The sequence below is a fragment of the Canis lupus genome, chromosome 9 (assembly GCF_003254725.2).
Source record: "Canis lupus dingo isolate Sandy chromosome 9, ASM325472v2, whole genome shotgun sequence".
NCBI classification, from domain to species: Eukaryota; Metazoa; Chordata; class Mammalia; order Carnivora; family Canidae; genus Canis; species Canis lupus.
Genome location: NC_064251.1, coordinates 38243004 through 38259631, shown reverse-complemented (window position 1 = coordinate 38259631; position 16628 = coordinate 38243004). Strand labels below are relative to the sequence as shown.

The window sequence follows — 16628 nt, the reverse complement described above, 5'->3', positions numbered from 1 at the left end:
ATTTTACACTAAAGATATTTTAGAATATTTATCAAAAATTGAATTAGTAAAAAAAAAAAAATTGAACTAGTACTTCCTACTTTTTAATTGTTTATTTTCTCTTATCAGGCATTTATAACCATTTCTTTGACCTTTGAACTGTACACAGAGCCTGTGTTTTCAACAGCTATTTATTTATAATGTTGGTTTTTTAATAATGTATTTAGTAGTATGGAACTCCTAATTTTTCTCTATTTTGTCCTCTACTATTCTTCCCATTTATTCAAAACTATAAGTAAAGTTTTTCAGAATTAAAGCAATGCTACCAGAAAAACTATCTGCTATAAAGTTGCCCTTTTCTTTTGCAGCCATATCCTGCTTTGCCAAAGCAAAGGAAGAGAAAGTTTACATTAGAGCATGCAAATCTGTGGCTTTCCAGCTAGTCACAGCCAAGATGTGTTTTGATTGTCTTGCAGAGTGTTAATTTTTTAAAAATTGGGAGACTGAAATAGATATATGGATTTCTGCTTTCCTTAAAAGTGGAATGATAATGACAATATACTGGTTTTGTATTCTACTTGGCAAAAGTTAACTGAAGCTTTGTGTGGCTGCTGCTTTTAGAGGAAACATGAACTCTCTCATTCATCCAGTCCCCACTCATTCTGCCTCACTCATTTACATTCCCAGAGGGGCCTCTGTTGGTATTTAGGTGTCCAGTCCTGACTAGGGAGACCACTGAGTATTTTCTATAGGCCATGTCCTATAATCTGGTTCAGAAGCCTTGTTCCTTACGTCCTTACCTGATCTGTACGTTCCTCTATAGTGTAAAGCTAACTAGGCTAACTTTTAGGATATTAAAAATATGGTCTCGGGCTCCTGGGTGGCTTAGTTGGTTGAATGTCCGACTTGGTTTCTGCTCAGGTCATGATCTCAGGGTAGTGAAATCGAGTCCCATATCAGGCACTGCACTCAGTGGGGAGTCTGCTTAAGATTCTTTCCCCTTCACTCTCTCTCTCCCTCTGATCTTCCCTGCCCCTCATGCTTGCACACAGGTGAGTGTGCATTCTCTCTCTCATGAATAAAAATCTTTAAAAAAAATACATGGTCTCCATAATAAGCTTACTTTTTTTTTTTAAGATTTTATTTATTTATTCATGAGATACACAGAGAGAGAGGCAGAGACACAGGCAGAGGGAGAAGCAGGAATGTGGGAGCCTGATGTAGGACTTGATTCCAGGACCCTGGGATCACGACCTGAGCTGAAGGCATGCACTCAACTGCTGAGCCACCCAGGTGTCTCAATAAGCTTGCTTCTTGACAGCATGCCAGAAATTCATTCTTCAACTCAGTTTGTTTTTTCTTTCTGTATAACATTAGATCTATGTTCTTTAGCTTGGTGTCCACATTCTTGTCCTCCAGAATAACCTCAATCCCCATTTTCAACATTATTTCCCATAGATGATAATCCAGATATAATACAAGAACAGGAGCATGTCTGCCTTGTTGCTGCTGTATTCCCCCAACATAGTATGTGCTTAGTCAATATTTGTTCATAAATGGCTCTGCCACTGGTTCCTGTCCTCATATCCTCTGCTTCAATCATAATGTCCCTGAACACAACCCATGGTTTTGTCCGTCTTTCCCTTTGTCCTCACTGTTTCCTCTATCTATTCTTTCTTTTGCTACACTCATCAGATTTTTTTAAATATCTGTTGGTAATGGCAATATAATGAGGACCAAATAGAGTCTGTCTTAATGGACTATAAGTGAAGAAAATCCATATAGCAAGTGCTGTCTGTGATAGTGGGGTTATATAAATGTGTTACAGGAACTCATAGCTGAGTCTGCTGACTCAGTCTAGAGAGGCTCAGGGAAGGTTTCCCATGAGAAAGTGACATCTAGACTAGCAGCTGAGAAGCATATATGAATAAGCCAGGCCAGGAGGGTATGGAAAGGGGAGTGGAGGTGGGAAACAGAATAATGCTCTAGGCTGAGGGAATGCCTGTGTCATTAGAATGATATTCCTGTCACGGTCATAATCCTACCTAGACTTTATCCCATGTCAGATTCCACATTCTTCATGAACCCATCGGGAGGTGGATTTCCTACCTTCCTAAAACTACTCCAGCACTTTGCTTCTATCACTACTCACATTTATGATATTCTGCTGTGTATTTTGAAAGTGGTTATTATATCTCTGTTATGTCTCCCTTATGAGTCTAGTATGTGTCTTAAGTCTGTGAGGTGTCTAATTAAATATTTGTGGAAGTAAGGACCTGCCCTGTGCAAGATAGACACTGGGCAGAAATACACAGGAAAAAAATTATAGTATTTGAAATTTTGTTAATATTAGATTTTACACTTAATTGGGAAATAATAAAAATAATGAGCAGTTCCTTCCAAAGATGTCTAAAATGCATCTTAAAAAAAATACTCTCACGTGTAGGGTACCTGACTGTACCAAGCCAGTTGCTTCATTGAATGGGAGCCTAATTAAGGCATTAACACTTGTCACAATGTATCAAACAGTATACTTAAATATATTTTATTACTTGTAAAATATGCTTTAATAAAATAAAGTGTAAGGAGGGGAAAATTACGTCCTAATCCTAGTTAGCCAGGAATGATGGAAACCTGGTATGTGAAAACTGGGAGTGGTTCGCGCATAATTTGTCCCGGACTCCACATAACGAAATATCTGTGACTTGCTGATGCTCGTATATGGTACTATCAGTAAGAGCTCCTAAGTATACTGACCTCCAGATTCTCTTGTCTGGAGCGCACATGGATGAGCACACCTGTGTGTGCACCATCACTTGTTTGGAGAGCTGGCTCTTCCTTCAGTCCTAAGACTCCAAAGGATTAAAACAGTTTTTAAAATGATTGAAAAACATGAGACTGTTCACTGCTGAAACAGATCTGCTTCTCTTCCTCTCCCAGAAACATGGTGGTGGCTTTGAAGGAGCTGTCTATTCGGGGTGACTTTCGAACCACAGTTGAATACCTCATCAAATTGTTGGAGACTGAAAGCTTTCAGTTGAATAGAATTGACACCGGCTGGCTGGACAGACTGATAGCAGAGAAAGTACAGGTGCATATCTCCCCACTTGCAAACAGCTTTGGGATTGGGTTTTTATGGGCTTGTGGTGTGACCAGTCCATGTCACTAGACAAAATGTATTTGATTCTACTGTAACTGATGCTTGATCTACTGGGAAAAACCTAGGAGTCTGTGTAATTTTAGTACCATAGAGTTCTTGTGCCCGTGTTTACCTGGTCATTTTATGGGTTCTAGTATTACTTTCTGGAGTGTATTTGAAGAGAGGCATCTAGGGATTGAAATACTTTTGTCCCCATTCGATGTTAAGTCAGCTTCAGAGTTACCAACTCTGTCTACCAGGTGCTGATGAGAGGGGTCTCATTTATTAATTTCATCTTTTGTTTTATTTTAAAAGATTTTATTTATTTATTCATGAGAGACACACACACACAGAGGCAGAGATATGGGCAGAGGGAGAAGCAGGCTTCATGTAAGAAGCCCGATGCGGGACTTGATCCGGAATGTTGGTATCCCGCCCTGAGCTGAAGGCAGATGCTCAACCGCTGAGCCACCCAGGCGTCCCGAGAGGGGTCTCATTTAAATCAGTAGTTCCCCCTTATTCCTGAATCACTGGGCTTTTCTTAAAAGATTTTGTATAAAAATCATCAGATTCATCTAAATTATCCAGAGGTCCAAAGTTTGATTATATACCATTTTTCTTTGAGATTATCAGTAGATAATTTCTTACAACAAAATCTTGTTTTTGAGTTCCTCTTTGATTGTTTCAGTGGAAATCTTAGGGAGAATAGAGAGAAAGGTATCTTTCATCTCTATTCAGATTCTTTTTTTTTTCTTTTAAACATTTATTCATTCATTGGAGAGAGAGAGAACACAAGTGGGAGAGGCAGAGAGAGGGAGAGAGAATCTCAAGCAGACTCTACGCTGAGCACGGAGCCCAGTGTAGGGCTTGATCTTGTGACCCTGAGATCACAACCTGAGCTGAAACTGAGATTTGGACACTTTAACCAATTGCACCACCCAGGCACCCTTACCTCTATTCAAATTCTAAAAGTAAATGTGTTTTTATCTATGAGCTGAGCAGTAAGGATGGAGGTTCTCAGTGCTAGCTGTTTCTTCAGAGGAAATTTGGACCTGATTTAAATTGAGGAGCCATGGTGCCAAGTGACCATGCTTTTGATCTGTCCTCTTTTTCTTTCAGGCAGAGCGACCTGACACCATGTTGGGAGTTGTTTGTGGGGCTCTCCATGTGGCAGATGTGAGCCTACGGAATAGCATCTCTAACTTCCTTCATTCTTTAGAAAGGTAAGCTTTGTTTCTTTAGGCAAGCTAACCAGTAGTACTGGTTCAAAGATCCATTTATTTTTCTCTCTATTCCTGGCAGCTTGTGAGTGCTACTTGTTATTCAGTCACTGTGGAGGCAGGGGAGAGAAAAGATAATGGGAGGTTTTTTGTTTTTGTTTTTGTTTTTAAGATTTACTTATTTATTTTAGAGAGAGAAATAGCAAGCAGGGGGAACAGAGAGAGAGGGAGAGAATCTTAAGCAGACTCCCCGCTGAGCACAGCCAGCCCACTATGGAGCTCGATCTCATGACCCTGAGATCATGACCTGAGCCAAAACCAAGAGTTGGATGTTCAACTGACTGAGCCACCCAGGTGCCCCAGAAAGGGTTGTTTTTTAAAAACAGTTGCAGCTAAAGTAAGCATTCTCTCCTGTACAAGCATAAAATCTCTCTAAACCCACCCTGGTGATGAATATCTGGTGTTTCTCTCTAGCATCAAACCCTGGATATTTCATATATTACCTGCAACACCTTTCAGAAATTCATAATTGAGGCTGATATTCAAGATGACCTCATGAGTCTTGCAAGTAGAGGATCAGACTTTATGGGGCTAAACTAATTTCTAACTCTGGTTCAGGAGACTAAGCCTTGCCTTTGAGTCCCTGGAGGAACGGTCCAAGGGGCTAATCATTTTAAAGCACTTTAATCACAGGCACTTTATTTCCTTCTGTGCTGTTAGACTTATATCAGCTTTCTTTTAAGGTGTCTGAAAGGAAGAAACAAAATTTAAAAAATTGAACTGAGATTACAGTTGTTCAAGATAAATATCTTTCATTGTGTTGCTTTCCTGCACTAAAACCATCAGCAGCTCACATTACCCTTGTGTGTTAAGTCTTAATCACCCAGAGTGACTTTCAACTCCCTGTATACTTTGGCCCCTTTTTACCAGTCCAGTTTTATTTACATCTGTCCCTCAACATGCAGTCTCTAACCTAATTAAATGACTTCCCTAGTAGTGTACAACTGTGTCATGCGTAATCTCCTATGCAAGCTTCCCCTCCATCTTTTAAATGTTAGTTATTTTTAAATTTATTCATAAAATTTATATTTGGAAATAATTTGATTTAAAGAAGAGTGACGGGATCCCTGGGTGGCTCAGCGGTTTGGTGCCTGCCTTCGGCCCAGGGCATGATCCTGGAGTCCCAAGATCGAGTTCCACCTCGGGCTCCCTGCGTGGAGCCTGCTTCTCCCTCTGCCTGTGTCTCTGCCTCTCTCTCTGTGTCTATCATGAATAAATAAATAAAATCTTAAAAAATAAAGAAAGAAAGAAGAGTGGCATGAATAGTACAAACAACTTCTATTTATTCTATGCCCAGATTCACCAGTTTTTAACATCTTGCCTCACTTGCCTCATCATTCCCTCTTTCTCTTGTCAAAAGTCTGTCTTGATATTGTTTCCGTCCTTGGCAATGTCCTTCCTTTTCACCTGAATTCAGCCATGGCCTAGTGTCTTTTTTTTTTCTTTGACTACCCCAAATGAAGTCCCAGCTGATAGCAGTATTTGAGGGTTGATTTTACAGGGGCATTTCTCTCTTTTTTTTTTGGTTTTAATTTAATTAACTAATTAATTTTTAAAGGTTTTATTTATTTATTCATGAGAGACACGCAGAGAGGCAGAAACATAGGCAGAGGGAGAAGCAGGCTCCCCACAGGGAGCCTGATGCTAGACTCAATCCCAGGACCCCAGGATCACGACCTGAGCCAAAGGCAGACACACAACCACTGAGCCACCCAGGTATTCAAGTTTTAATTTTATCTATTTCTAATAACAAGTAATATATTCACATGGTTCAAAGTTCACAAGGCCCAGAACAGTAGTGAAAAATTTCCTTTTACCTCTATTTTTTGACCACCTAATTTTTTTTTCCTATAGTCAACCCATGTTGCCAGTTTCTTCAGTACCCATCAAGACATATTGTAAGTTTATATAAGCATGTACACATAATATTTATTTCTTCCCACTCCTTAGTTTTTAAAAAACACAGTTGCTAGCATACTCTGAAACTGTTTACAATTTTGCTTGCTTTTTTCACTTAACAGTACATTTTGGAGAGTAGTTCATATTAGTACATAAAAGCCTTCATCTTTCAGGGTGACTGGCTGGCCCAGTTGGTAGAGCATGCAACTCTTGATCTTGCGTTTGTGACTTCAAGCGTCATGTTGGGTATAAAGATTATCAATAAGTAAAAAACACATACATAAAAATCTTCGCCTTTCTTTTTAATGACTGTATAATATTTCATTCTGGGGCTTTTTCATAATTCATGTATCAGTTCTTTACTGATGATCCTTTAGGTTATTTCCAGTCTTGATATTCCAGGAAGCACTATATATATATATATATATATACATATGGCTATATAAAGCTATATAAAACCTTTGAGATTTCCTTATAAACTTCTGGAACTTTCTAGAAGTTAATGTGACTCACATTGTTGTTCTTTCAGGGGTCAAGTCCTTCCTGCTCATACACTTCTGAATACAGTAGATGTTGAACTTATCTATGGGGGAGTCAAATATGTACTTAAGGTATGCCGAACCCACTGAAGACTACACCTTACTTTTTTGTCTTTCTTTGTTAGCATGCTTTCTTCAGGTCAAGAGATGAAGGAAATGTTTGTTTTACTACAGGGCAGGGTATTAGTGAAATTAATATTGCCTGAAGCAGTATTTGACGATTCTGTGAAAATGTTTTAGTGTTCTTCTATGTCACATTGAAGAATAACCAGACTAGGGAGAAGATTTAAAGTCACTCTGTTAGCTTGCAGTAGGACTGAGCCATGCCCACAAGACATTGATGCGAAGAGCACCTTCTTTGAGAGATCTTTCTTACCTATATCTTTGAGGTACTGAAACTTTTTCTAGGGCTGCACCTGGAAGGGACACACTGACTTGTCCCTTCTGGTTTTCATTCTCTGCAGGTGACTCGGCAGTCCCCCAACTCCTATGTGGTGATCATGAATGGTTCATGCGTAGAAGTAGATGTGCATCGGCTCAGTGATGGAGGGTTACTCCTGTCCTATGATGGCAGCAGTTACACCACATACATGAAGGAAGAAGTGGATAGGTAAGGGAGCTTTGTGAGGTCCACTTGCTGGTCATTGTGTCCATCTTTCATCAGTCGCTAGTTCTTGGGCTGTTTTAAGGTCATAAAATACCCTAAAAGGGTATTTTTTAAGTAATAAGAATAGTACATGTACTTAAAAATCTCAAGAGCACAAATGTTTACAGTTAAAAACATTGTCTCTCTGCCACAATGAAAAATAAGTTCCCTCTTTTTAAGCAACCACTCTTAACAGTTTGTTTTTACAGAAGTTTTATATATAAATACTATTTATAGATATGTACATACTGTGTTTTTCTTGTGAATACATTCACAAATAAAAACCTTTAGATACTGTTCTGTACTTTTTCTTTAACATAGATCATGCCATTCAGTGTTATTGTGACAGTGAAACTAATTAACACGTATAAAGTGCTTAGAACATTGCTTGGGACATAGTAAGGGTTCAGGTAATGTTAGGTATTATATCATCATCATTTTCATGTTTGTTTTTTTAAGTAGAGATGTCTATTCTTTTTTAATGATCATACAGTATTCCACTGTATAGATGTACTATAATTTATTTAATCCGACTCTTACTGAAGGAAGTCTTGGTTATTTGCATTGTCAACAAAGGTGGAGTGAGTGTTCTGTGTGTTTGTGTGTATATAGAACAAAGTTTCCAGTTTTGACAAGGGGAGTGTGTGTTGTGTTTTTGTTTTGTTTATGATTGACATCATTTTACCATTCTATTTTACAACCCAAGGTACTTTATTGGCTTACATATTCCTACTTCTCTCCTAGATATCGTATCACAATTGGCAATAAGACCTGTGTGTTTGAGAAGGAAAATGACCCTTCAGTGTTACGCTCACCTTCTGCTGGGAAGTTAATCCAGTACATTGTGGAGGATGGAGGCCATGTGTTTGCTGGCCAGTGCTATGCTGAAATTGAGGTCAGGGTGGTGACGGGGCTCTTGGGGCATGGGAGGGAAAGTAGGAAAAGTGTCTGCTGAGATGGAATAGGACTGAAGAGTAATAGAAAAGAAATAGAAGGTAGAAAGTGAAGAGCATTAGCATTAATTGCTTTTATTGGTTTATGAGTACAGTTTTAAAAACAAAAAGCTTAAAGTTTTTCTTTGACAGGTGAGTAACTCTTCCTCCAAAGACAGATACTGGCAACAGCGCTTACTGCATGCCAGGAATCATGCTAAGTTCTTTACTGATGGTCCTTTAGGAAACAAATAGGATAGGTGGACAAGTGATGAAATATGACTCCTGAGAGAGCTAAGTGCAGAGTGCAGGGGGCCACCTAACTCAGATTGGAGTGCAGCTGGTGGATGTGGACAGTAGGGTAGGGCTCTTGAGAGAGAGAGGACTTTGATCTTACTTTTGGAAGATAGATAGTAATATACCTGGGGGAAGAAGGGCAGGGTGAATGTTTAAAGAGAAGAACAGCGTGTACAAAGGCACAGAAGAAGGAGAGTATAGTATATTTCAGGAGCTGCAAGCACATATTCGTATTGTTTGAGAACAGACTAAGAGTTAATGGGAATTGGCCAACAAAGATGCTAAATAAGTAATCAGAACCTCAGATCATGAAGCACCTCACAAGACGTACTAAGATACTGAAACTGTCCTGGAGGCAGTGAGGAGTCACTGAAGGATTTTGTACAGAAGAGTGATACAATGAGATTTGGGCTCTAGAATGATTGTATTTAGTGACCTCATTGGCAATGTAGAGCGTGTAGGGAATTCTTTTGGAGGTGTTTCAAGACCCTAGGCCAGATATGATGAGGGCCTAAATGAAAGAGATGACAAGAGAGGAAGATTTCTGAAAGAGGTTTAGAAGAGCTACTTGGCTGGGCTTGGTAATTGGTGGATAAAGGAGAAAGAGGAGTAAAAACTGACCCTCAGGTTTTGGTGTGGGAATCTTAGGTGCCTAGGCCGAGCACCTAGATCTGCAGGCTAAATTGTTCGTCAGTTCTAAGCATTAAAAAGTAAAACACAAACTATGGAAAAATTAGTTTAAACATTAGAAACAGGAAATGTCAGTGGCTGTCATCCCTAAAGCTGGATCCTGAGAGATTTTCTAATTGCCTTCCTTGTACTTTCTTGGAGGTTTTAGGTTTTACATCTTTCTGGATTGAATTAGAGATAGTGTGACTTAGATGTTGAGGGGAAAAAAACTAGCCTTTTAAAATCATTCATCCGTGTAAAGAAAAGGTAAACTCTAATTTGATTTTTCATTATAGGTGATGAAGATGGTAATGACCTTAACAGCTGCAGAGTCTGGCTGTATCCATTATGTCAAACGGCCTGGAGCAGCTCTTGACCCTGGCTGTGTAATAGCCAAAATGCAGTTGGACAACCCCAGCAAGGTCCAACAGGTGAGTAGGAAGGTACTTTTAAATATTGCTCTCCAAGAGCTGATTACATGGCAGGAGCAGTCTGGAGGGTCAGATGATTCCAATGGTTAGTTTGCCGTTTTTTTCTTAAGTTTCTTCCCCTTGATCTCATTCCTTGTATTTGTGCCTATAGTGTTCTGGAACTAGACTTGGTAAGAATTACTATGATAGTAAGATTCTGTGATTTCCTCATGATGCTTCCTCCACTGACTTCTCTCCTTGTAGCTGGGAATGAAAGAGATGTCTTGGTTTTGAATGATGAATCTAAGTTGCAGTGGTGTGTGTGTCACCTGAATAGAAGGTAGTGGATGACTTGATCTCTCATTGGGGTTGACAGGCTGAGCTTCACACAGGTAGTCTGCCACGGATCCAGAGCACTGCACTCAGAGGCGAGAAGCTCCATCGAGTGTTCCACTATGTCCTGGATAATCTGGTCAACGTAATGAATGGATACTGCCTTCCAGATCCTTTTTTTAGCAGCAGGGTATGAATCTCTTCTCTTGGGGAAAGGATGTACAGATAGGGTGGGTACCTGTTCTCCAAGATAGTTTATTTTATTTATTTCTTTTAAAGATTTCATTTATTCATGAGAGACAGACAGAGATAGAGAGAGAGAGGGGCAGAGACACAGGCAGAGGGAGAAGCAGGCTCCATGCAGGGAGCCCTGATGTGTGGGACTCGATCCCAGGTCTCCAGGATCATGCCCTGGGCTGAAGGCAGCGCTAAACCACTGAGCCACCCGGGCTGCCCTCCAAGATAGTTTAAAAGTCACATAAGGATTTCTTTAGAGGGAGGGAAAGAAAGCTGTTTGGCCCGAAACTCCCCTTTATTTATGGGATTTGAAGTCTTTAAATCCGTGGTTCTTACCTGTGTTACTGACTCACATTTAAGTGGGATTTACAACTAGAGAATAAGGGCAGTATTAGATGCCTATATTACAGTATCACAGTAAATACTGTATGGTACTGAATTCAGATATATCACTTCATTTGGGGGATTGTGTTAATTTTGTCTGGATCTTATTTTATTTTCTCAGGTAAAAGACTGGGTAGAGCGGTTGATGAAGACCCTCAGAGACCCCTCGTTACCTCTCCTAGAATTACAAGATATCATGACCAGTGTCTCTGGCCGTATTCCCCCCAATGTTGAGAAGTCTATCAAGAAGGAAATGGCCCAGTATGCCAGCAATATCACATCAGTCCTCTGTCAGTTTCCCAGCCAGCAGGTATTTATAGAGCGACACTGGCATTCTCGACTAGCTACCAATTCTGAAGTTTATGTTGTAGGATTCCTTCCTGTTTGGATCTTCTATCTGGATGTTGTGCTTTCACAGTCTTGAGCATTGTACCCTTTATAAGTGTCTCAGAATATAAGCCCCAAAACAGAAGTAATACTATATGTGAAATGTAAAGTTTTTGTAGTTATGAGGAAAACCTATTGGCCATGTACCTCATAGAGGTTTATTCTTGGGCCTGTGCCCTAATTAGAGGAATTTTGTGAATTTAAAGTAGGGGGATATTTGCAGTTTTATTAGCAACGACTTCTTTACTACCCCAGGAGCATGCTTACCCTTTGCCTGTGAAGCTAATTTACATGTAGGGAGTTGAGCTAGGCAGGTAGAGAGTAAAGTTTGGACCTTGACCATAAGCATATCCTGCTTGTCAAGGGTCCCTGGTAGGATGGTAGCTTTTGTGATACATTCATGAGTTCATTTGGGAAAGGGTGAAAAGAAATAAAAGTTGCTTACTTGTTTAACACAAGCCTCTAAACTATGCACAGTAACTTCCAACTGCTTCCAACATGTTAAAGATGAAAGTTACCATGTTATAAGTATACTAGAATACTAGTGGTGCAGCACAGGGTAATACTTTTGGGTCTCATTTTTTTCTTTCTTCTTCTTTAGATTGCCAACATCCTAGATAGCCATGCAGCTACGTTGAACCGGAAATCTGAGCGGGAAGTCTTTTTCATGAACACTCAGAGCATTGTCCAGCTGGTACAGAGGTAGTTATGTGTAACTTTGGAAGAAAGATTCTTTTCTTCTAAGTAGTCACCAAGAGATTTACCTCAGGTTTGACCAGAGGAATTAGAAAACACTTGTATCTTAGAAAATACCTTATATCTTCTAAATATCTTAGAATTGTAAGCTAAAATATTTTTGATGACTTCTTTCTATTCTACATCTTTCTGTCGATTATTAAGGCACAGAAATTTCATTGCTTTCTTTTTCCTTACAATTTTGATGAAACTCCTAATTTTTCTTCTGGCACAGGCCTGAGTATGGCATTCATTCTTCTTAACATAAGGAGCCAACTATTGGACTGAAGGAACATTCACAGAACATTTTCAACTTTGAGATGCACATAAATTTTTCAGATATCCCTTAGCCATTTCAGGAGTATAGTGATCATTTCTATTTGGCAGTGGGAACTGAACCAGGGTACTGTTAGGTAGGACTATCAAGTGGTTTTGGGTTTGTTTTGTCCTCCTTTTTTCCTCTCTCTTTTAATTTAAAAAAAAAAAAATCTTGTCTGTAGGCAGATTCCTTAAGCTTATAATTTAAGTTGATCCAGTTAGTTGGTTTTAGGCTGGCCCCTGCCCTGCCCTAAAATTCTGAGGGAAAGCAGTTCAGTAGAAAATCTAGAAAGTAAAGTTGGGCTCTGGGCTTATTATTTAAATAGACTGTTACTTAATAGTGTTAGCCTGTCCGGTTTCTCAGTAGAGACTTTTTCTGCTTGCCTAGATACCGAAGTGGCATCCGAGGCCACATGAAGGCTGTGGTGATGGATCTGCTGCGGCAGTACCTGCGAGTAGAGACACAGTTCCAGAATGGTAAGCCTCTTCCTGAGGATTCTGTTTCTGAGAAAGGTTCCCTGTAGGACTGTGTAGTACCTGAGTCAGTTCTTCTTCTCACTAACTCCTGCCATGAACAAACTCTCCCTTCTCTCACCAGTTCCTTTAAAACTAAACCTCTATATCCTACTAATGCTAAAGAAAGAACAACAAAACACAGCTTGATGAGATGGTGAATCCAGTGTGCTTCTGGGACAGAAGTGAGATAATTTTTCTAGCATGGTATTCCCTGTTGATATCTTCTTGACCTTGGTTTTAGTGAGAGTTGGTTGAGTCATGACCAGGCTGAAATTGAAAGACTATCTGAAGAGCTTGCCTCTTGGCAGCTAATCCACGGATTGAACCACAGCCATCTGAAAAAGGCTCAGATTTTCCAGTACTTTTCGGTGTATCATTTAGGTGGAATTTATCCCTGGCTTTCTCTGAAGAGCTTCATTAAATGATGTATGAAGTCTCTAAATGTGTAACACCTCTAGCTAGGATTTTAAAAGCTACATACTGCTGATATTGCTTCTTGCCACAAGGTGGCAGTGAAACATCAAAGAATTTGAAATACTACTTCATATTTTCTTACATGTTTTGCTTTCTTTTGCATCTTTTAAAGGATGGCAGCCACTCATAACCAGCAAAAATACTGAAGTAAAAATTATCAAACAATTCAGCAATGTATAAAATAATACATCACAGCCAAATTGTCTTTATCCCACTAATGCAAATTTGATTAATAGTGGAAAAACCAACTAAGGTAATTTATCATCTAGATTCAAAGAGGAAGAACCATGGTCATCTAAAGATATGGGGGAAAAACATTTGACAAAATTTAATATTCATTCATGATAAATAAACTCTTGGTAAATGAAGAATACAGTGGAACTTCTTTAAACATGTAAAGATCTCCCACAAAAAAAAATCTATAGGAAAAAAAATCTATAGGATACTTCATGCATAATGGTAAAATTGAAAGCATTGTTAAGAGCATTCCCTTTAAGGTAGGAATAAGACAAGGGCACCTGCTCTCATTGCTTCTATTTAGCATCATACTGGATGTCTTAGCTGGTGCAGTAAGATAAAAAAGAATTAAAAGGTATGAGGACTGGAAAGGAATAAGGAAATAAATATGCCACTGTTAGATATGATGTGTACCTGGAAAACCTAAAAAAATCTCTATGTTTGTTATTAGAATTAAAGTCTAACACGGTTGTTGAATGCAAAAGCCATTATACAGAATCCAATATATGTTTGAATTCTGTTTATCTTTATAGTACAATAATTGTTTAGAAAAGCAGTTTAGAAAAATAGGCCATTGAAAATAGCAACCCAAAATATGGAATACTAAGGAATAAGTCTTAACAAAAAATATGCAAGCCTCTTTTGAAGAAAATTAAAAAGTAAATAAAGTTCTAAATATCGTAGTCTTAGATTGGAGTATATACTTGCAAAGTATTGATTCTTCCTGGATTCATCTATAGAGTCATTCATGTCCCAGTAAAAATCCTGCTAGGAAATATCCATGGAATTTGTAAAGCTAATTCTAAAATTTACATGAAAAAAAAGTCTGACAATAACCAGGATATTTGGGCAGCCCCGGTGGCACAGCGGTTTGGCGCCGCCTGCAGCCTGGGGTGTGATCCTGGAGACCTGGGATTGAGTCCCACGTCGGGCTCCCTGCATGGAGCCTGCTTCTCCCTCTCCCTCTGCCTGTGTCTCTGCCTTTCTCTGTGTGTCTATGAATAAATAAATAAAATCTTAAAAAAAAAATAACCAGGATACTTTTAAAGAAATACAAGGTGGAGGGATTTGTTCAATCAAATATCAAGGTTCAATATAAAGCCGTATTAATGAAGAGATTGTGATATTAGTGTAAGGACAGATTAATAGACTAATGGAACATAGCCTAGAAACTGATCCCATGTATAAATTAAAATTTACATTGTAACACAGCAGGCATTATAGATCATGAGGAAAGGATAGACTTCAGTAAATGATACTACTACAATGGCTTTTATTTATTTGCAAAGCCAAAGAAAGAAATTGGATCCCTACCTTAAACCATATAAACAGAGATCAATTCCTAGTGAATTAAAGACTTAAACATGTTTTAAAAAGGCAAAACTACTAAATTTGTAGGAGAATAGCTTTATGACCTCAAGGTAGGGAAGATTTTGTCATAGAAGACAAAGTACAAGCTATACAGGAAAAGCTTGATTAAGTTGATCCCACTTAAGAGCTTCTATTCATGAAAAGAAGAAAAGAGACTGAAAATATAAGCCATAAAGTAGGAGAAGGTACTTATAAAGCCTGCACCTAACAAAGGATATTAGTAAATAAGTAAAAGACAGCCTCATAGAAAAATTGGCAAAAGATAATTCACAAAAGGGAAAATACAAATGATCCACACATTTGTGAAAAGATATTCAAGCTCATTAGTAATTAGAAAAATGTGAGGAGCATAAATGAGTTTGGCAAAATTAAAAAGTCAGATCATCTAACACTGCTTTTGTAAGTGACAGTGCAAGTTTCCAAAGTGCAAACCACTTTGGAAACGTTTGTCAGACCTAATAAACTTTTTATTTTTATTTATTTATTTATTTTTTATTTTTATTTATTTATGATAGTCACAGAGAGAGAGAGAGAGAGAGAGGCAGAGACACAGGCAGAGGGAGAAGCAGGCTCCATGCACTGGGAGCCCGATGTGGGATTCGATCCCGGGTCTCCAGGATCGCGCCCTAGGCTGAAGGCAGGCGCCAAACCGCTGCGCCACCTAGGGATCCCGACCTAATAAACTTTTTAAATACTCTTCAACCTAGCAATTTTATTCTTAGATAATAGACTCTAGAGAAACTATTACATATAAGGAGACGTACACAGGCCTATTCATGATAGCATTGTTCATAATAGCAAAAAAGACCAGAAACAATTCGAATATACACAAGTGGAATAGATAATTGAATTCTAGTATATTCCTAAAATGAATTACTATACAACAGTGAAAGTAGATGAACCAAGTTGTATATATGAACTAAAAGATGAATTTTGTTAAGAGATAAATGGGATAAATGTAAAGAAAAGCAAAAGAACAAGTAACATAAATTTCAGCTTAGTAGCTGTTTTTAAGGGAAGCACAGAGGATCCCTCAAAGATAATTATTATTATTCTTCTGTATGTATATTTCACAATAAAGTTTTTAAAAAGAGAACAGTTGGTATCATTGCTTTCTTTCTGCTTATTGTCTCTGCTGTTTCTGGATAAATAGTCTTTTTATTTCTCCTGGTTCTCGATGTATTTCTATTGTATCTTCAAAGCTAAGTCTTGGTTGGAAAAGTATGAATTTTTATAAACAACCACTTTCCAGACACCTTCTGTTTTGTTCTAAATGGGTCTTGTATGAAATTGTCAGCTCTTAAATATTGTAGCCCACTGTTATTCAAATGTATTTAGTTTCATTTTGAAAAAAAAAAAAATCTTATGTCAATCTCCAATATTTAAAACAGAGCTGAGTTACCCTGATTGAATGTACTCAGTAGTCTAGGTATCCATGGTAATCCAGTCAAACTGTTCTAGTTTGTAATTTAATATAGAATCTGAACTGAGGTGATAATCCTTTAATATTTTCATGATTTCATAAAATTCTGACTTTGAGACTATTCAAACACTAATTCTCCTTTCCTTGGAAATTTAATTCTCTGGTAAGCTGTTTTCTAAAGAACTGAATATTATATCCCATGGTAGATATGAGTACAGTAAACCTGTAGCTTATGCTTCTGTCGCAAAGCATAGCTTTCCTTGCCAGAACTAACCTGCCCCTGGTGGCCTTATGAAGGGTCAGTGAAAATATGCATAACTGTACTTTTCCTACAGATATTTTGACTTAATGCAAGGATCTCCTTGATCTGTGCCTTAGTTTGGATTTGGAAGCCTAGGCATTGCTTAGCTGTTTCATGGATCT

The 16628-nt window shown here is 38.4% G+C and overlaps 1 protein-coding gene across 18 annotated transcripts in view; it reads left to right on the top strand.

Annotated features, from left to right (window-relative positions):
- The window catches only part of ACACA (acetyl-CoA carboxylase alpha), a 284222-nt gene that overhangs the window by 120633 nt on the left and 146961 nt on the right, over positions 1-16628 (top strand). For all 18 annotated transcript variants that reach the window (XM_025439931.3, XM_049114191.1, XM_049114189.1 and 15 more), the window contains 10 exons: positions 2920-3070; positions 4238-4341; positions 6827-6908; positions 7301-7446; positions 8227-8377; positions 9677-9811; positions 10167-10313; positions 10866-11054; positions 11733-11833; positions 12573-12661. In XM_025439931.3, coding sequence (XP_025295716.1) covers positions 2920-3070; positions 4238-4341; positions 6827-6908; positions 7301-7446; positions 8227-8377; positions 9677-9811; positions 10167-10313; positions 10866-11054; positions 11733-11833; positions 12573-12661 — 1295 coding nt within the window. The remainder of the gene's footprint in view (positions 1-2919; positions 3071-4237; positions 4342-6826; positions 6909-7300; positions 7447-8226; positions 8378-9676; positions 9812-10166; positions 10314-10865; positions 11055-11732; positions 11834-12572; positions 12662-16628) is intronic.